The sequence below is a fragment of the Pipistrellus hanaki genome, assembly GCF_964339955.1.
Source record: "Pipistrellus hanaki genome assembly, chromosome: 14".
Lineage (NCBI taxonomy): Eukaryota > Metazoa > Chordata > Mammalia > Chiroptera > Vespertilionidae > Pipistrellus > Pipistrellus hanaki.
In genome coordinates this window covers 47,705,167-47,726,584 of record NC_140516.1, presented here as the reverse complement: position 1 = coordinate 47,726,584, position 21,418 = coordinate 47,705,167, and the positions used below count along the sequence as shown (strand labels likewise).

General features: G+C 50.7%; 1 protein-coding gene across 2 annotated transcripts in view; it reads left to right on the top strand.

The window, feature by feature from the left end:
• Positions 1-20,529, top strand: part of GFRA1 (GDNF family receptor alpha 1) — a 177,601-nt gene extending 157,072 nt beyond the window's left edge. For both annotated transcript variants that reach the window (XM_084903606.1, XM_084903605.1), the window contains 2 exons: positions 18,287-18,340; positions 19,533-20,529. In XM_084903606.1, the coding sequence (XP_084759732.1) occupies positions 18,287-18,340; positions 19,533-19,688 (210 nt within the window). In that variant the 3' untranslated portion in view covers positions 19,689-20,529. The remainder of the gene's footprint in view (positions 1-18,286; positions 18,341-19,532) is intronic.
• The last annotated feature ends 889 nt before the right edge of the window (positions 20,530-21,418 follow it).

Genomic DNA, 21,418 nt, shown 5'->3' with positions numbered 1-21,418 from the left:
AGAAAAGATGAGCAGGAAGAAGCTGGTTTTGAGGGACCCCTGGGCCCAGTTCTTCCTAAAGATGGTGATGGGTGTGACAGGAAACACAAAGCTCCTATTTGAGCTGGTTTCCTCCAGCCACCATTCTAGGAGACAGGGTGCCGGGGAAGCCCTGAGAGTTTGCCAGCAAAACTTTGTGCAGCGTGGTGACCTTTTCAGGATGACTTAGGTTAAGGATGGTGGAAAGAATCACTGGTGGCCAGGGGATTGAACAGGGGATCGATTGGGGCCGTGGTCGGCAAACTGCAGCTCGGGGGCCACATGCGGCTCTTTGGCCCCTTGAGTGTGGCTCTTCCACAAAATACCACAGCCTGGGCGAGTCTATTTTGAAGAAGTGGCATTAGAAAAAGTTGAAGTTTCAAAAATTTGGCTCTCAAAAGAAATGTAAATCATTGTACTGTTGGTATTTGGCTCTGTTGACTTATGAGTTTGCCGACCATTGGATTGGGGGATGAGCAAGTGATGAGATAGGTCTCAGACCTTGAGAACGAGGTCCCTGGCGCTGAGTCGGGACACCCACTTTGACGCAGGGCCTCCAGGAGATGCGTTCTCCCCCCCATCTGTCCTTCCTTCACCTGCCTGGCTGTCTCCAGGTAAATCACCATTTGCCTGGAGGCCCCAGAAATACCTTAGAAGGGCGTTTGCCCGCCGCATATGTCATTACTCAGAATAGAACCAGCTTGGGACCCATTGGTAACAGATTTGGAGAAAGTCAGCTACGTCTGGCAGCTCTAAAGTTCACCTCCCTCGAGAGGCACCCTCTTGTAATATTTTATAATGTACAGTAATACAAGGAAACTCTCGGGGACTTGAGTGTCTGTCTTAACATTTGAGATAGATTTCCCCCTTGGCAGGGAAGCAATAGAATAAACATTTTTGAAAAGTCAGCTTGGAAGGGCGATTATCAACACACCAAACCCAGTTCTGTTTTGGGAAACGGTGGGCTTGGGTGTGTGCAGTGCACCCAGGACTCATCTGTGGTCCCTGTGAAAGGCTCTGTTATAAAAAAGGAACGTTGATTGATTTGTATAAAACGTCATAGAAACGTCCAAGGGCCGGCTCCCCGAGGTGCTAAATGACCAGGTTTGGGGTAACCCACCACACTCATATGTCGGGATTAATTGGCGGTCGTATTAGTAACAAGCAGGACACAGGCGAAGCTATTGTTGGCACATCCCTTTGACTCCGCACAAAACGGTCAATGAGAAACAAGGCAATATTTAAAAGCCTACCAATTATTTCATCTTATGCGCACTTGAGTGGTCTGGTAGCTGGAAAAAGCTCAGATGCACAAGCCAAATGGATTGTGCTTGTCATTTATGTGAAGTAATATTCGGGGGAGATGCAAGGATGTGAAAAAATCTCTTTTTGGCATCACTACACTGTTTATCTCCAGTGGCATAAGGTGAAGGTGAAGACTGCTCCAAGTGGCATTTGCGGACCCCCGGTTTCCATGGTTATATAGGGTTATACTAGTAGAGACTAAGTAGTACAGGCTTAGGACTAGGGCTTAGGACCCCTGCAAAGAGTAACTCCCTCTGCTCCTTTCCAGGAAAGAGCTGGGAAGGGTGATTGAGAGGAGAAGGCCTGATAGACCAGGGCGTACCTTCAGAGCCAGACCTAGCAGGATGGGTGTGGGATAGTTCCCGGCAGTGTGTGAGCTCTGGTCCACAGTGGAGGCCGTATTTAAAGTCCGTTGTTTTGTTTGTGTTGGGAGCCAAAGAAAATATATCCGTGGGTGAGACATGGAGGACTCAAGTTCAAGTGCCGGCCCCCATCATCATGGGACTTGTAAGGCAGCTTTCTCAGTCTTAAACGATGTGAGCAGGGTCCCAATGGATGGCCTTTGCAAGAATGCTTACTGCTAAAGTCAGCAATGCAGGGGCCAGCTGTCCCCTGCCCCCCTCAATCATCGCATCATCTACTTTGGTGGTCAGGCCACGCTAGCTCTAGGGGTCCCACAGCTGGGTCACTGATGATGGCCTTCTGTGGGTCACAGGGTGGGGGCGTCATTCACAGCTGAGGACCTACAACATCCACTGGATTTCAGTGTGAGGCCACACCTCCCTGGCCTCCTGGGCAAGCCTCACTCCAGGCCCTTCTCTTTCCAGGGTACAGTGTGGAGCTTAGAGCAATAAGCTGGGCACTTGCAGGCTGCAATACCACCTTTACGGGTTGGTAGGTGAGGAAAGAGAGGCAGCATTTGCCCATCTTTAATACCGAACACATGTGACTCCTTACATAGAGTATTGATTGTGAATATGGAATACTAGAAACCCGGTGCAAAAAAATTCACACATGGATAGGGTCCCTAGGCCTGGACAGTGATCAGGGCTGATCCTCCTTCATTCTGTGCCGCCCCCTGGTGGTCAGCACACGTCATAGCAAGCGGTTGAACTCCAGAGGGGACAATTTGCATATTAGCCTTTTATTATATAGGATTAGCATACTGCCTTAGAATATTGAAAATAATCTCTTGGTTCGGATAGACATTGCATCCTGGAAGAGCTATGTCTCAGGAGGTCTCAGCAAGGCCCATTCGAACCGGATGGGGCCAGACCAGCACGGGAATGATTTTGAAACTCTTCTCAGGGCCAAACCCCAAAAGTCTGGATGTGGCAGGAGGGCGATTATCCAAACCTGCTAAGTACCCGGCACTCCACTGGCTGTGACCATGTGAAAATGTGAAGTGTTGAGTTTGAAAAGGAAAGCTGCCAATGGGTGTTCTGTAAATCACTGGTGCCAGCAGACTGACCCCATTATGTCAGCTAATCCTGGAAATACAGGAGGTAAATTTAAATCTTCCAGCATGAAGCACTTAATCAATATTCTAAATGTTTCCCTTGCAATTTATGCTGGCAGGGCAATGGGGCGCTTTGGCGTCCCGTTAATCTTTCACTGGAGAAGAGGTGCTTGTGCGCAAGGCCAGGGCGCCGGGTTCGGATGGCTGGAAGCCGCAAGGGGAGAAGTACATACTTATTTCCAGACCAGGCCCCTGGCATGGGGCTGCTCACTTCCTGTCCTCACATTGCCCCTTCCAGGGGGCAGACCTAGCCTGTGGGCACCTCCTCAGTGCTCTCTCGGTCACCTGTGGTCGACAGCATGGGAATTGCTTTGTGGGGATGAGTCTGAGCTTGGGAGTTAGTGGGACTTGAGTGAAAATCACTTCCTATTGCTGTGTGACCTGGGGCAGGTTTCGTACCCTCTCTGAATGTGTGCTGTAAAACATCACCCACCTCTTGGGTTTGTTGTGAGGATAGAAGAACTAGTGCCTGTATGCAAAGGGCCCAGCTGGACTGGCCAACCCATTGCACTTGGTAAGTGGCCACCACTCTTACTGAGATTAAAGAGATGCCTTAGAGCAGTGGTCGGCAAACTGCTGCTCGCGAGCCACATGTGGCAATTTGGCCCCTTGAGTTTTTAGCAAAGGCCAGCTTAGGAGTACCCTAATTAAGTTAATAACAGCATACCTACCTCTATAGTTTAAGTTTTAAAAATTTGGTGCTCAAAAGAAATTTCGATCTTTGTACTGTTGATCTTTGGTTCTGTGGACTGAGTTTGCCGATCACTGCCTTAGAGCTTTAACCCTGGACATGGGGCTGTACAGAGAGGGCTGTTCCCAGGGGCTGGGGGCTAGGGAGGGGGAAGTAATGGAGTGCCTTAGGTTTTGTTTCCTTAAGTTGTAGGAACTGGTTGAGCCACGTGATATCCTGCTGGTCATGGTAGAAAGTCCCAAGGAAGGAGGCGACGGGGTGGGATGGTCCTTGGACACCAGGCTAAGAAGGAAGGGAAACCACGAGGCCGTAAACAAAGGACCGGGTCTGAGGGAACAGAACTGCCCCAAACCCACCTCTCTGTGCCCAGAAGGGTTCTCCTGGGAGCGGTGTCCCCACAGTCCACTCCTGGGGGCCGTGACTTGGAACAGGGACAATATTCAGATCTGGGCCAGCCTGAGTACAGTCAGATCTTGACTGTCTGCCAGGGGCTGTTGCCACGTCTCTCTAACCAGGGCTGACATTGGGAAGAGGTGACACAGTTGTAAATAGGAAATGCTCCCTGTGGCAGAGAAGATGGTGTTTGAGAACCAGCCCTGCCTCTTAGCCTCAGAGCCCAGGTTTTGCAGCCTTGCTCATTCCAGCATTCCACCAGTACTATCATTGGCTTAACACTGACCTTCAATCTCAGTGACGAGGGATATTGTTAACAATGTTTGTGAAACATAGATGAATCGGTGTGCTAGCTCTCCACTTAGAGATTTAATTGAAAACAGGGCAAATGTTTGTATGGCACCTAAATAATGTCATATACACCAGTGGTCCTCAGACCCCACTCTGGGAATCCTTATGAACAACCCAATCATATGTCAGACCCCACAACCATTTGTTTAGACTAGACAACATGCATCACCTCTGCTTTGTATGGTCTGGTGTTAATAAAGCAGATGTGCATGTAGCACTTCCCATGAATCCAGTACTGATCTAGGCACGTTATATACATCCTAGAGGCCCAGTGCACAAAGATTCATGCAATAGGCCTTCCTTCCCCTGGCTGCTGGCACCGGTTTTCCTCCAGCACCCAGGACCCAGTCCTTTGTTCTGGCCACCACCTTCCATCTTTGCTCTGGCCATAACCTTCAGTTTTCACTCTGGCTGGAGTGCCACTCCTGTAGCTCCCTCCGTCCCCACCTTGCCCCTCATAGTAGGTGTCTTGCCCCACCCAGCCACTCCTTGCCTGCATGCATGCTGCTGCCCAGAGGCACCATCTTTGTTGTGTTAATTTGCATACTCACTCCTGATTGGCTGGTGGGCGTCCCAAAGTGACAGTCAATTTGCATGTTTCTCTTTTATTAGTGTAGATGTGTATATGTATTATACATGCATATTGCATATACATACATTATATACATGTCTGTGTCTATGCATATACACACACACACACACACACACACACACACACACACACGGTCAGTGCCATTGCTATGCCCATGTTTTTGGGCAGCAGCCCTGAGATTCGACAAGGCCATATCAGGAGAGAAGTGTAAAGCAGCCTTCGCCCCTCTGTGCACTCTGAGTGGCTACACTGCATCCCCTCAGTCAGAGCACTTACCTTTTTGTCCTGGATAACATGATCCATTCAATATAGATTACAGCAGTCCCTTCATTCTTGCTGAGCATCTGGCAGCTTAAAGGGCCAGGCTGGTTCATTAACCAGCATAAAGAAAGGTGACGATGCCTATTCTGACACCAACTGGCGTCCTGCAATACAGCTCAATCCTGAGGCTAGGCCCGGAGTTGGCACAGGTTGAGGACACACTCCTGCAAGGCTGCCGTTGCTTCAGACGCCAGCCATATTGTAGGGGTCCTCGGGCCTCCTGCCCTCTGACTAAACAGCTACAAATTCAGGGGTTCGCTCCCACAACCCCCTCAGTTCAACAACTCAGACCTCAGGAAGGTGCTCTGTGATTTGGGGTTTATTATAAAGGCTACAGATCAGGACTAGCCAAATGGAGAGAGAGAGGCTGAGCTCTGGAGGTTCCCAGTGGGAGCTTCTGCCACCTCCTCCATAGAATTAGGGGACAGCTCCCTCCCAGCACATCACCAGCAAGGAAGCTTCGACGAGCACCAGTCCTCTGAGCAGGCTGCACCTAGCATTTCCTTTGCGTAGTGGTCTCCTGCTCAGAATGAGCGAACTTCCCCACTCCGGGAGAAATGAGCTGGGGTGGGGAGGGAGAGGTCTTCTCTAGCAGAAGTGCTAAGCTGCAGGCCTCCCACCCCCACCCCACCCCTACCTAGCCTGCTTCTGGGCTACACTGGAAGCCTCACAGCAGAGCTCTGGACCCGGCTGCCAAGGAGCCCCAGGCCCTCGGTGATGGGCCCGGCTGCTCCCAGCACGGAGAGGCTGCCAGCGGCCTCCTGGGGCTTAATCTCTCGGGCTCAGGTGCCAGCAGATGAGCTCAGAGGAAGCCGCAGCCCTGCATCCACCCACGTTGTCCCTGGGAGGACAGAGGCTGTTGTAAAAACACTTTTTGAAATAACTGCTTGGAGAGCATTTTCAAAGCCCTTCATCCCGGAGAGTATTTGAATTCAGAGCTCAAAATCGAGTATTACCCTGGCAGGCCTGCTCAGAATTGAGCCTTACTCCGTTTTAACCCTGCCGTGCAGCCCAGCAAGCCGAAGTGCATGTTCAATTGCGGATTCAAACCCTACTGGAGACGGAAGCTTGCAGGGTATGACCGTACCAAAACCCAGGGGTTCTATCTCAGGGCCCGGCTTCATTCCAGGCACGGGGTCACAGAGCACAGGGTCGTACATGGAGGTCATTTGCTGGGGTTGGGTGGCTTAGCCGTAGAGATTTCTCTCTCGCCTTTCTGGAGACGGATCATCCAAGATCAAGGCGTCAACGGGTCTAGTTTCTCCTGAGCCCCCCTCCATGGCCTGCACATGGCTGCCTCCCCTGTGTCCTCATGGGGCCTTTCCTCTGTGTGAGCATGCCCAGTGCCAACCCGTGTCTAAGGACACCCGTCCGCCTTCATGCAGGCCCACCTGAGTGTCCTCATTTGCTTTTTTACAGAAAGGAAGGGAGAAGGATAGAGAGAAACATCAGTGAGAGAGAAACATCGATCAGCTGCCTCCGGCACACCTCCTACCGGGATGTGCCCACAGCTAAGGTACATGCCCTTGACCAGTATTGAACCGGGGACCCTTGAGTCCACAGGCCGATGGTCTATCCACTGAGCCAAACCTGCTAGGGCATTAACTACCTCTTTAAAGACGCCATCTCTGATATAGCCCCATTCTGGGGGTTAGGACTTCCGCCTGTGAGTTTTGGAGGGACCGAATTCAGCCCATACAGGGCAGGTCCTCAGTAGCTGGACAGTTGTCATCTTCAGAATCTCACTTTGGGGGCAAAGGGAAGGGGATGAAAGGCTGTTAGCACCACAAGCCTTTCTAGTCCACAGGGTCCTGCGCAGTGTCGTTTGGGCAGCCTTTGGACCCACAAGAGAAGCTCTGACTTGGGGCTCATGCTGTGGATGAAAGGGCATGGGGAAAGGGACCTGCCTGGAGTGGGGGTGAGCTTCCCGCCCATGTGCACACCTCGCTGCTCTCCGCCTCATGGAGCAGAGCTAGCAGGCTCCGGACTGCTGCAAACTTAATTCAGGTAATGATTTCCCTGTGATTGGCACGTTTGCATTGTAGCCAACTTCGGTTCCGCGTATTGTTAGAACACACAATACTGTAATTTAAGATTATTTTATCAGCACTAAAGGGTTTTATAATTCATTTAAAAAGTTGTAATGGGCTCGAGCGTCTTTAGTACAGCTTAATAATATAGCCCTTTATGGCTGACTTTAAAATTTCAGATTACGGGTTTCAGCAATTGTGCCATTCTATTTTACAGTTTAATAATTGTTCAAATGAAGAAGAGTGAAGTTCCTAAATGCCAATTTAATGACTTAGAAAAATAGCCTTTCTTAAAATTGGGCGCACACCTTGAACGAACCCAGATGTCTCCTTTCCAACAAAGGCGGGTCATGGCGCCTGTTTTTCTCAGCCACAAAGCCCTCCAGATGAAGCACATGCTGTACAGGATCTCTTGGTGCTGGTTCTGCTCTCCTCCTCTTCTCTTTTATCCCTCATCTCTAGAGCTAGAATAAGCCATTTGCCAAGCAGGAGGTGAATTCCCGCTAGGCCAGAAGAGCATCCGCAGGAGCAGGGCGGACATTGGGTCTCTGGCGAAGGTCCCTCGTTTTCCAGATGGCCCCTTGATCCTACCGTGTCAGCTCCCTCCTAACTCTAATCAAGTCTTGTGAAGGCCTCCAGATAATGCTTGCTTCTTCACCTTATTGAGAAGTGAGTGGTAAAAGTGGGAGCCCTAAATTCTAATATCATTGTATACGATCACTAGGAGTAATAAAAGCGTTAGCATACACTGAGTGGCCAGATTATTATGATCTCTGAACACATAATAATCTGACAACTCAGAGTATATCTACACTAATAAAAGCGTAAGATGCAAATTTACAATACCTTCACCACTCCCAGCAGCCAAATCAGGAGTATGACAAAGATGGTGGGTTAATTTGCATACACAGGCACTGAGCAGCCAGAGATGGAGTAAGATGCTTATGTCGTCACCATGGCGACAACACAGGCATTCCACACTGCCCCAGCCACTCCGGGTCTCTGGGCGGCATGGGAAGGTGGAAAGATGGCTCTGGGCCAGAGCAAAAAGGTGGTTATGACCAGAGTGAAGGCGGTGCTAGCAGCCAGGGGAAGGAAGGCCCATTCTTGCATGAGTCTTTGTGCATGGGGCCTCTAGTATATGTGTAATGTGTGTGTGTGTATATATATATATATATATATATATATATATATATATATACACACATACTAGAGGCCGGATGCATGAATCCGTGCATGGATGGGGTCTGGCCGGCCTGGCCAGGGGGAGGTGACATGGGCAGTTGGCTTGCCTGCCTGCTGGTCAAACTCCTGGTCGAAGGGACAATTTGTATATTATCCTTTTATTATATAGGATGTACACTGAGTGTGGCCAGATTATTATGCGTTCAGAGATCATAATAATCTGGCCACTCGGTGTATAGCACCAGGAAGAAGACACTATTTCGTGTTGTCATTGGAATCATACTCCATGTTAGTGTGTTTCTGGGAATCTCCAAGGGAAAGTAGTCAGATGACTGAAGGCAATCACAGAGGCGGCCCTGGACCAGATGCACTAACATGGTTACCATGAGGACCTGGGTGACAGCTTGGGAACATGGTCCCCTGATCCTCGGGTGCAGTGTGGTTTTTGAAGGGCCCAGTGTTGTTTCAGAGGAATGGCAACAGCCAGGGGAAGTCCCAGATGGCTGGGCGCCTTCCTCTGGGGGTGCATTCCAGGAGCTCGGGGCTCACAGCCCGTTTCCACTCAGTTATAAACAGCGGTGCCTGGTATGTGAGTGGCAGGGAGGCTGACTCTGAACTGCCCACAGTGGCTAAAAATCCTCTCTTGTGTCTTCTTGAAATGATACAGTTTCCCTTTCCTCGGGCTCCTACTAAGCTGTCCAGTTGCCTCACCCTTCTTTGTCAGTGCCAGAGAATTTGGAACTGAAATTTGGTGAAATTTGGCTTTAGATACCTTTTTCCAGGTCACAGTCATTGCAGTAATGGTGCCACAGGTGAATCGAATCCCCTTCCTGCTGGCCACCGGGGTAGGCGTTTGCTCCAGGCTTCAGGTCTTGTCTCCACCTATGACCGGCCGCGGCCATGACAACCCCTATGTCATAACAGGGCTAGAGGGAGCGGCTAGTGATCCTGGGGTCCTGTGGGAAGTAGAGGCAGCAGCATCATTTCTCTCGCCCCACAACCAAGCTCCCTGTAAGATAATGCGCCGGAGCTTGACAAGAGATCATGCGGACAAAAAGCCAACAGTGTGGCACAGGTAGTTCTCAAAGTTGCTTTTTTTTTTTTTGAGAGAGAGAGAGAGAGAGAGAGAGAGAGAGAGAGAGAGAGAGAGAGAGAGAGAGAGAGAGAGAGAGAGAGAAGCTATCTTTTAAGAGTAGACAGTACTGAAGCATCAGGGTTTTTGTGACAATAAACTCAGACCTTCCTTCGGGCTCCGATGACGAGTCGTTTAATCTCCTTAATCTCGGATTCATCATCTGTAATATGGGAATAATGAGCAGGACCGCCTAGGAGGGCTGTGATAATTAAACAAATTAAAATTCCTCGGCACAGTAACAGAGCCTCCAGCACAGTAATTATTTTATCTTTTATTTTTTTCAAATCTTCCTGGTTGGTCTGTGCTGACCATGAGGCAGAGGAAGCCTGTGCTAAAGGGACCCTTAGCCCACAATGCACCTGGGAAATAAACTGGGAGTCAGGTAGGGTGCGTATCCTGCGGAAGTGGGCCTTCGGATGCAATGATTTTTTATGGCCACCCATGTAGGATGCCTTCTCCTAAACATTTTTTAAAAAAACTTTTAAAATGAGAATAATTTAAGGATGGGGATGAGAAGATGAGGCCCCTCAGTGCATTCTGGGAAGAGCTGTTTGGCCACCTGCACCTGTGGTCCACAGGTGGTAACGCTGGCCCATCAGAGGGACAGTAATTCAGCATTCAGACAGTTGCTTAACCCAATTTCTGGGTAATGAACGTGCTTAATAAGAAGGAATGGAGCGTCTGTATCATCTTGGCTGTAAATATGCTCTCTTGTGCTGGGTAACCTAGGAGAATACCTCTGAGCACACTTAGATCAGGTACCATAAATAAACCCAATTTCTTGCATCCCCCGCTGACCTCCGATCCTTCGGACTTCTAACCAGCCGTGCCTCCCTGGGTGATCGGCGCTGCCTGGCGCTGGAGCCACTGAGCTGACCAATGAGAGGACAAAGGCTCCGGTCCTCTGGGGGTGAGGTCCCGTGAAGGGCTTCCCGCCCATCCTACTTAAGGCCCAAGAGGAGGTGCATCATGGATGAAGCTGTCTAGAGAGGAAGCTGGGGATGGGGCCAGAAGGGGCATCATGGGAGGTTTCCCCAGAGTGGCTGCCCCCTGCCTGCCCCTTGGCTGCAGGCCCCTCGGGTAGGACATAGAGGGCTTCATCTCTGGGCTCTCCAGGGAAAATACGGAAAACCCCAGGACTAGCTTAACCTCCGACTCCCAGCAGAAGTCCCATTTGCCCATGTTGCTCTGATGACCAAGGAGAGATTTGGGGGGACCTCCCTTCCCCCCTCAGTGCTGTGCTACCCTTGACAGCTACTTGGTTGAGTCTAGGCTGCCCGAGCTGGTGGTGTGAGCTGGGGCTCATTACTGCCCCTCAGATCTCAGCGCAGCCACCCCAAACTGCAGAAACGTGGGCAAGGCCCAGCCCAAGTACAGAGCCCCCCATCTGTACAAAGAGGGGTGCTCCCCTCAGTCCTCCAGTCCACGGCAGTGGAGGCTATTAGGAAGAGTGATCGTCACCGTCGTCATCTCTGCCAGCCTACTTGGTTTTCCTCTGTTTTCTGGAATATTTTTCTCTACCAAAAACACATTTGGTAAGCAGTTTTTAAATGTTTGCCTGTCACCTTACTTTTCGTGGCACCAGGAGCGCTCCATCTTCCCAAACAGTGAGAACAAAAGCCCTGGGTGTGTTCCGTCTGCGGACCTCGGGTTTTCCATCAAACCCTAGTTACCGCCGTTAGTCCCGGAGTCATTGCGGGGCCGCCCTCAGCCACATGTCAATTCTTGGGGGAACCGCGGCTTCATAAATATCACGCGGTGGTGATGAGGATGCGTGTTGGATGAGACAGGCTTCGTGCACATCCCATCGGGGACCACAATGAATCTGCCGTGGCTCCTGCGCATTTGCATTTTCCGACTGGCACATTTTGCAAAAACAGATGTTTCCTTGCAGGGCCGTCCGCCTCGTTGCCTGTGCACCCTTCTGGCTGAGTGTCTGCTCTGCAAAACACTCCCCCCACCCACACCCTCGGCAACCCAATACGTGGTTGTTCACGCGTTGTTGGGAATGATCACATTGTTCATTGGGCATAATTTCCTAAAAGACGGCTGATAATGGCTCCTTTTCTGAGTATTTTACTGATCAAGCAAATCAACTGTGAACTGAAAACATGGTTTCCTGAGGTCGTGGGCAACAGGAGTCTGCCCCACGTTTGAGAAAAGGGCAGTGGATGCCAGACGGTCTGTGGGGTCATGGGAAGGAGGAAGGCCATGCTTGCTGAGGTCCCTGCTGTAGACGGTGTCTGCACACAGCGCCACTTGCCTGCCACCCAGCCATGATTGTTACATTACAAGTGTGGGGCCGCAGCAGCCCTTCCATGGTGAGCCAGGGGGTGACAGGCAAGCCAGAGGGGGTGCTTAGCTCATGGAGGACTGTTGGTAAGTCTTACAGCACCGGATCTCTCTCAGGGCATTCATCTTTAAGGCCAGGGAAACACAGACGATCACAAGCCAGTTTTATTTAGTATTAATGATCACAAGCCAAATCAGCCTGACCCTTTTTCCCCCACCCCTGTCCAAATCCAAGAACCACCAGCTCGGGGACCACAGAAAAGCAAAGAGACCCTCAAAAACAAGTGGACCGATGACCTGTGAATGGGCCCATCCTTAGCCCTGTCAGGTGACAGCATTTTCTACTTTAGGCTCCACCCAGACAGCACAGTTCCAACTTGGAACCCAAGGACTCTGATTCTAAAACGTGACTACACATCACTTTGGAGGCCATTTCCTCCCTCTCCTCTCTCCCCTCCCCCCCAACTCAATCTGGCAACCTCACTGGGGACTGAGCCTGAGCTTTTCCTGATAAGAAAGGGTTTATCAGGCTTCCAGACCTTTCCTCACCCGCATCTTATGATCAGGTCCAACCTGCCCAGAACCTGCCAGCCTAACACATCTTGGCACCCTGTGGGCCCTTCCTGAGCCCCGCTGAGTGAACTGTCCATATGAGGCCTTATCGGAGCTCAATGTAATGACAGCCACTGGCTGAGGTTCAGGCAGTACGTGGACACGGTGTCTTGGAGGGCGTAGATAGAAGAGTCAGGGAGACAAGCTGCCGAAAGATGCTCACCGCGTCCTTCCTGGAAGGACCCTTGCCCTCCTCAGGGTCCACGGGGCTGGCAGAGGTCAGTGCAGATAAAATGGATCCCTTTCCTGCCAAGCACAGGCTCTGGAAGGCAAAATCCCAAGCCTGGGGGCTCAGAGCAGGCTTTATTCACGCGTCCACTTGTTTCACGTAGTGGATTTCACTGCGCATTATTCAGACCAGCCGTGGCAAGTTGGTTGTTACCAAGGCTGTCGGCAAAACAAATCACCCGGAAGGCGAGTTTCAAAACAGACAGGGGAAGGGATTTTACAATAGAAAGGCTGGTCAACTGCTTGGGACCAGACCGGCCATAAAACCTCCCCCGGCTCTCCCAGATCCAACCGGCAAGTCAGACCTCGGAGCGCCGGGGCGACCACCGTTACTCAGCTGGGATGCAGCAGCCGGCAGCTTATTTTTTTATTGTGCAGAAATGACCAGGCGAGCACATATCAAAAGCACAATAGAATTGTTCTATAGTACGCACTCCCCATAAAACCAGATGGATATACCAGCATTGTCAGGCACAGAGGCCACTGTGGGCAGCTGAGTCGATTTTGTTGAAATGCAATGTGAAATGCAAGTGCAGACGGAAGCAGGAAGCAGGTTCGTCTGCTCCGTTATCCTTCGGAATCGGGGGGCACGTGCTTCCTCCTGCGTTTTGCCTTATAAGGAAACGTAGGGTGCGTAGATTTAAACCGAGAAATGGCTGTGGGTGCCGGACTATCTCGGGAAGAACTCACGCCGATGCTTTTCCCTAGCAGAGGTCCCACCCAGGCTGCGGAAGAGACGCATTCGCTCATAAACCGCTATTGACAAGCGTGATAGATGCGGCGAGGTAGTTAGCGAGTGCCTGAGAGCAGAGCTGATTGCGTTTTACAGTCTATGTATTTCTCTGTTTATTGCCTGCATTCTGTCATTAGGCAAACAGGTTCCTAATATAGCAAATCTCTCTAATCAGTAGAGCCAGGGAGAAGAGAACCAGAAGCATCGTTAATTACGACCATTTGGCTGCAGCCTGGACGGTCTGTTGCTATTGGATTTGGGCAACTTCCTCCGGCTCAGCTTTCTGGAGGCAGAGCAGAAGCCGGCTCTCCTTAGACAAGGAGGCGAGCGGAGAAACGGTGCACGCCCCGCTGGCTGACAGCTACCTAAATACCCGAGATTAAACACCGGCTTCTCTGCAGAAACCGAGTCCCGGGGCTGGAATGCCAGGTTCCGAGTGGGTGCACTTCTAAGTCTCCAATCCCATCAGCAGAGCAAAGCACGCTGCTCCGAAGCCCGCCGCCAGCCCCGGGCCGGGAGAGCCTCCTGTGGGCAGAAGGCGCGTGCATTGGCCGTGGCCTGGCCGGACCGGGAGCTGTAAATTGTGTTTCTGTGCAGGAAAGCCGTGGGCACCAGGGCAGCCTTTCCAAATGCTAATCACTGGCTAAAAAGCAAGGAGTGTGGACAGCCTGACTCCAGGTAGCAGAGGTTAACAGCAGCTAATGCATTTATTAACCCTCTCGTGCCAGCGCCTGGTGAGGTCCGCCCAGCAATTACGAGGCCCTGGAAATCCTATTAGGTGACGTGCCTGGACTTGCAGATGACTGACTGCCGGTGACAATTTTATGGAAGTGTGGACAGGCTCACGGCGTGGCTAAAGAGCAGGTCCCCTGGATTTCCAGAGAGAGAGTGAGAGAGGGGCGGGGGTGGGGGGGAGCTTCTGGTTTGGGGTGGGTTTCTCCAGGATCTTCTTCATCTCTCCATTTTGAAGATGAGGACCCGGTGGTTCTGTGCATTGGTGGTGGAGTTTCCCTCAGCTCCGAGTCAGGCATCTCCCCCAGCCGCCAGGTCACTGGGAATTCACTGGTAGGAAGCTCTCTTTCCTAAGAGAGATTAAAGAATTCATTTTTCAACGGGCTGGAACAATGGTTAAAAAGTGACTTGTGAAAAATGAATCCGTTCTCCTCTTCTGCCCTGTCTCCTTTTTAAGAGATGCCATGTTTTAAAGTCACACACTGTACGGCTTCGAGTCTGGGGCGGGTGTCCTTGCACATCCCGCGCTGAGCAGGCTGTCTTGAGCGACCTTGAGCGTCCTGACAGCACTTCCGCTGGGACACTTTTGGTTTTACCAGTTTAGAACCCGGCGATAAAAGGGGTCCTTCCAGTTTCTTGCTTACCTTATATCTTACAGGATCTAATATTTTTTTAAGCTTTTCTGTCCAATCTCAGTTTCCATCAATGGAGACAACATTCAAAGTATGTGAATTACTCTTTGCAAGAGTGGAAAGTGGGGGACACCAGTAATTGGATGTTAGCATTTATCATACCTGACTAGCAGACAGTGATAGCCTGATGAGGCTTTAAAAAATGCTCAGGATGAAGCTTTCAAAGGTGAACTAGCAGGCTTTTGCAAGGGCCTTCTAAGCCAGGTTTTCTTAGGTGGGCTGTGGGGGCAGATTTCTGATCTCAGGGGGTCACTGGCAGGGCTCAGACTGCTCACAGGGCCGAAAAGCATGCAACCAGCCTGACATGCACCTGGCTAGAGTCCCAGGCTCTGCCCCTGCATCTGCAGCTCATGAGCCCTGAGGGGCCCTGGGCGTCCAGCCTGTCACTTGCCTGGAGCTGGTGGCATTCTGTCTACACAGATCAGACTCACAGACCTTCCTGTGGTCCCTGCTCTGCTCAGGTCTGCACCGCTCCGTCGGAAGCTGTGTGGACATGCTATGTAAGCAGAGCACTTCAAGGCCTGTGTGCATGGACCGCTTAGCCTCTGGAGTGCTATGTGCATATGTGGGTTGGGAAACGGAAGAGAAGGCGGTCCTTCAGAGCAGTGGTCGGCAAACTGAGGCTCACGAGCCACCTGTGGCTCTTTGGCCCCTTGAGTGTGTCTCTTCCACAAAATACAATGGCCTGGGCGGGTCTATTTTGAAGAAGTGGCGTTAGAAGAAGCTTAAGTTTAAAAAATTTGGCTCAAGTTTTAAAAATTTGGCTCACAAAAGAAATTTCAATCGTACTGTTACTATTTGGCTCTGTTGACTGAGTTTGCCGACCACTGCCCCAGGACATCTGGAAGGGCCTGGCTGTCCATTATTATTTTTCCTCGGCATTTCATCCACATATGCCAACCTGAACGGTCCCCAAGGTCAGAGGAACTTGGGGCTCCTGCCTCCAGATATAGTGCACCAGTGGGACTATAAGGAAACAAGGCCAGAAGGTGACCATTTCCTTTCCATAGAGGCCCACAAGATGCCCACTTTAGGGGAGAAAGAGCCCAAGGACTTTGCAGACTTGGACGTGGTCTAAATCTGCGGTTACCAACCGGTGCTCCCTGGATCACTGGTGATCCGTGAGGTCCGAAAGGTTAGCTACTGCTAGGCTAAATGCAGCTTTCCCACGTGATTGAACACTTAGCCACTCCCAGATGGAGGGCAAGACGCTGGGAAGGTAGACCTGTACACAGATGGACGCTCAGCAACTAACGAGGACCAGAACAACCTGTGGAGATCCATCGTCCTCTTAAGAAACCCTATTAAGATGGGAGACTTCTAGTGTTGTCAGTGAAAGTATTATATAAGTACTTCCACAGGCACCTGAGGTAAGACGTATAGCTGGTAGGCATCTAGGCTGTGTAGACAATGAGGAAAACTTGGGGTGCTGTGCTAGTGATGTAGACCCACGTCGGAAGGAGGCCGGCCCAGCCCTGGGGACTCAGAGGCCACTGTGGGCTGCTCAGCTGTGGGCACAAGTCCAGAAACACCTTGAAGCTGTCGTGTTTTCTACTTTATTTTTTTTAAAATATATTTTTATTGATTTTCCAGAGAGATGGAGAGGGATAGAGAACTAGAAACATTGATGAGAAACATCAACCAGCTGCCTCCTGCTCACCCCCTACTGGGGATGTGCCTGCAACTAATGTACATGCCCTTGACCAGAATCGAACCTGGGATCTTTCAGTCCACAGACTGACACTCTATCCACTGAGCCAAACCGGTTTCAGCTCATGTGTTCTACTGGCTGCCTTCTCTGCACATCTGAGTGAATTTCTTCGTTATGCAAAGGCCCTCAGCACAAGTGTGTGCCTTTTGTAGATTATGGCCTAGGAAAGAAAAGACAGAAGTGATGTTTTAGGGTCATCTTGGTGTCTGGGCACAATTCCAATTTATTTCTCAAACAGAAATAAAACGTGGGAGAGTGCTACACGTTTTCCTCTGCAGGTAATAATGCCATAGACCAAGATTTGCTATTAATACAGATTAAAAGCAGGTTGTGGAATAAGGTTAAACTCCTCTTCCAGTTTCCCCTCTGATCTTCTTATATATAACATTTAGTGACCTTTGAGCAGCCTGGGGGTGCTTCCCGGCGTCTTATTCTTGATGCCTGTTTAAAGGTTTCAAATTTCATATGCGCAGCTGGCATATGCAAATATCAGTAAAAGATTACGATGCCTCCCAAGTAGCATTATGGCCAATAAATTACTCCTTGGGTAAAGATGCTATCATTTCAGCTCCTGTGTCTTCAGTGAGCTGCAAAGTCCTACAGCAGGCACGGGGCCTGCCGGGGCCATTCCCATGGAACCGCTTGCCCAGATGCCCCTGATTCTGGCGTGATGCCGAACTAGGTCCATCCTGTTGGCACATGGGCTCTCTGACATTTGGTGCTGTTGGGGTCCTGGGAGGGGTTGTGCGGGTTTGGGGGCAGGTAAGGCATTCCAGGGTTCCCTGGGAGAAACACCGTAATGTAGGAAAGAGCACAGCTTTAAGATTTTGAGAGACCTGGCCTGTGTCCTGACTCCCAAGAAAATCGCTGGGTGACCTTGCGGAAGTCACTTAACTTCACTGCACCCTAATTGTTTACTTTTGTAAAAGGAGGAGGCTGCCACCCACTCGGCAGTTTTCATTGCAGTTGTATGAGTGATGGGATCTTTCCTTTAACTCAGTTCTCGGGGGTGAGCCCAGCAGAGACTTGTTCCAGTTGTATGGAGTTAGCGAACGTATAGCTTTCACAGCTCAGCTTCCTGACCACCAGGTTTTAAGAATGCTGGATCTATGATGCCCGCACAATTCCTTGAGGAGACCTGTCTGAAAGACACCCTGTCCTGTCCAAGCAGTGAGTGTTTCACTCCCCACAGGGCAGCCCCATGAGCCCAGGGCCTCCATCCCTGTGTTCATATCGCCATAGGCCCTGCCTGGGGAAAGAGCATGTAAGTGTTGACTGGAGCAATGAATAAGCAAAGGAACAAACTAGTTTTAGGAGCGCCTATCTCTGTATTACCAATTCACGGGATTTTTATTGCAACATTTGTGCTTTGAAGGTATGTCTCAGAAATTAACATTCAGAAGCATGAGTTCAAAATATAAATGACTTCAAAACTTCGATCTTTAGTAACCTCATCTTGTGCCTCCTCTACTAGCCCCAGGGAGCTATTAGCTTTTGAAATAGGGCAGGTCCGAAATGGGATGTCCTGTCATATTTTGAAGACGTGGTATGGAAAAAAACGAACGTGAAGTATCTGGATCATTTTATAATGATTATCCGTGGTGATGGCAAATATTGGATTCAATAAAATGTTATTAACTTCACCTGTTATCAATGGCACTGTGCTAGACAGTTGATTAATGGATTGTAGTAATTACTCTCATTTTATGCAGGAGTGACTTTACGTGTGTGTTTGTCTCTCCTCAGGCACAGAAGCTGAAATCCAATGTGTCTGGCAGCACACACCTCTGTCTTTCTGATGTAAGTTGTGTTTCTTTCGGGATCTCCTTGCTGCATCTTAGAGACAGGGCCCGGGGGGCAGGGTCTGATGCGAAGGGCTCAGAGACAACAAAGTTTCCAGACCAGAAAAAAAAGGAAGGCACCCTCCAGTTCCTCTGGCCTTCGAGCAAGGTGCAGCCATTGGACAAAGTTAGAATCGAGTGAGGGACCCGGGCTCCTCACCTCAGAACTGGATCCAGCGTGGATACCATTGTCCCAAAGCCACAGGCACATGCCATCACCCGGCACAGAAAAGTGCTCTCCCTGCTTCCTGGATGTCCTCTAGCTCCTTTCATTGCCATGGCAACCCAGAGGTATCTAGGGCAGCCGCGTAGCTCTCCCCAATTTACAGGTGAAGAGATGGATGACTCTGTCATGATCCTGGCTCACTGTGGGGAGAGGTGACATAATGGGATTGAGCTAGAGGGGGAGGGAGTAGCACATCCTAAAGAAGGTCAGCCATGCTGACAAGGAGGGGGCAGATCCGGATTGACATGTGCTGTGTCATAGTTTGAAGACTTGGGATGGAAGGAAAGAATCTCAGGGACTTTATATTGATTGCATGTGGAGATGGCAGATATCGGATCAAGTCAAACACGGGAAGCTGGGAGCTGGCGTGGGCTCTCCTGCAGACCAGCAGGGGGGCTCCTTCATCTACAGAATCTAGGCCAACGCAGGGCAAGGCTGCCCCTGCCTGCTCTGCTGGTCCCGATGTGACCTGGGACCCCTCTGAGCTGGTATTGACCTGGGCAAGTTTCTCAGGTGATTCTTCCTGTCCTCCTCCCATGAGGGGGAGGGTCAGCCAGCATTCCACCCCAGTCAGTGGTCCCAGAAGGACAGGGTTCCATGCTGCGTACTTACTAGGGGATCTGGGAAGTGGAGGGAGGATGACAATTCACATCCCACCCACCCCCAAGAGTAGATTTTAAAATCCGTAATAGGAGCAAAAATATGAATGCTGAGCAGTTTGTCAGAAGTATCTAGTTCTCACCCAGATTCATGATGCTTCCCATACAACCACAGGCCAGTGAATTGGGAAGCCCTGGGCCAGCTTCGATGAGTGACAGAAGCTAGTTAGGGGCCGGGGGTGAGAGAGAGGAAGATGTGTGGTTACATCCAGGGCGATGGGATGAACCCCTGCGGCGGATGGTAATGACAGCACTCTTTCTTTCAGCGCGACTACGAGAAGGATGGCCTCGCCGGCGCCTCCAGCCACATAACCACAAAATCGGTGGCTGCCCCTCCGAGCTGCGGTCTGAGCCCACGGCTGGTTCTGGTGGTAACCGCCCTGTCCACCCTCTTACCTTGGTCCTTGGCAGAAACGTTATAGCTGCGTTTCAAAAACAACATGGACCTGTAAAAAAGACACACACCACGTTATCCGTTTCCTGTCCTCTTGTATATCTGAAATTCCAGTTTTAGGCGCTCCATGGAAACATTGCTCAAGCAGTTTCATCCAACTGAAACTTTTTCCCTTTTGTGTGTTTTTGTTTTTTAAGAAAGCTTCTTGTGATCCTTAGGGCTTCTGTGGGATTCCCAGTGCAGTGCCACATTCCAAACTCGGAAGGCTTAGGGGTACATTGTATTGTAAAGGGGCTGTTTGTACCTCTGGTTGTGAAGCGAACGGGGGCCAAGTTTTTCATGATGATGATTTTAACCATTGAACCCTGCCCTTTGCCGGCTAGCGAAGGAGTTAGTATTGCTCCAGAATCTTCCCCATTTCCCGCGGTGGCTTTGGTGTCTGAGGACATCCTGCAGTCTCCCAAGCTTTTTGGTCACAAATCAGAGATTCTCCTCAAGAGAATCCTTGATGGACTTTGTGCAGACTAGTTTGTCCCAATGCTCACCTTTCTATACGTCCTACCCCTTTCGGCGCTGATGTTCGTGTTCCGAAGCCAGTTCTGCTCTCTCCTGCAAACCCAAAAGCACCCATCATACCCAGAGGTGGTGCGTGGCTTCTAGTGAAAACAGAGAGTGAGGGGCGTGGGCGTGAAGCTTCCCGAGCCTGGGTCATCGACCTCCCCCTCCTGAGCCTTACCCATGCGAGAAGCCCTCCCACGAAGCGCCCAGCAGAGCTGAAGCGCCCCCCTAACCCCTTTACATGTTTGACGTTCTATGTAGACAACTATTTACTACTAAATGATTTCAACTGTTGGCTTTGTATATTTTGAGAGTAATGATCTTGTCTCCATTTTTTACTGATGGTTTAATACAGTACACGCGGAGCTTGTTTCCCCCGCTTAAGTAGGGTTAGCTCCGGCATTAACTCCCTGGACAGCCCTTCCCAGGCCGGTTCCGGGGGGCCTCCTGATTCAGCAGAGAGCTCCGCGTCACGTGGCTGTGGACAGGAGGAGGAGACAGAACAGCCTCGCTTTTGTTACCATTTCTTGATGAAATGCGTGTGCACTGGTAAATGCATCCTATGATGGGAGGAAGCTGGAGGCCGCTGGTAAATGCTCCGCAGTGGCTGATGGCACCCTTGCCATCACCATAATCCAGTAGCTTGGTTTTCACATTGCCTGACAAAGGCGGCTTTGACTGGGACAGGGGACGGGTCCATGCCAGGGTGCAGAGTTCTTTCTGGACTGCTGTGGCTGGGCTGCTGTGGAGAGCAGTTCGGTCTGAAGGTGGTCAGGAACCTGCTTGCATTTGTTCTGCATGCCCCAGGGCAGATGGGGACGGACTGTGTGAGAAGGAAAGACTTGTGGATCAAGGTCAACTCATCTTCCATCGTCCTCTCCCTTAGGAAGACCCTAGCGTGCGCTTGGGAAGTCCGGTGGGAATGGTGCGTTTCAGAATCTACAGGGATCGGGTGCTGGTAGCCATGTGTCTCCAGAACCAAATCGCAAAGCGATTCCACCTTCGCAGAGTGCTGGGAACATCGCCCTTCTTATCACCTCAGTAGAGGGGCTGGAGGAGGAAGCCATGGTACCCATGTCACGCTGATCCTCTCGGCCCGCCGACGCTTGCCTTGTAAGAATTAGTCACGTTACTGGGGTTGGAAAAATCTATTAACTCCGAGCTGAAGGCATAGTCTTTGAGCTCCATTGGTGTCTGAAG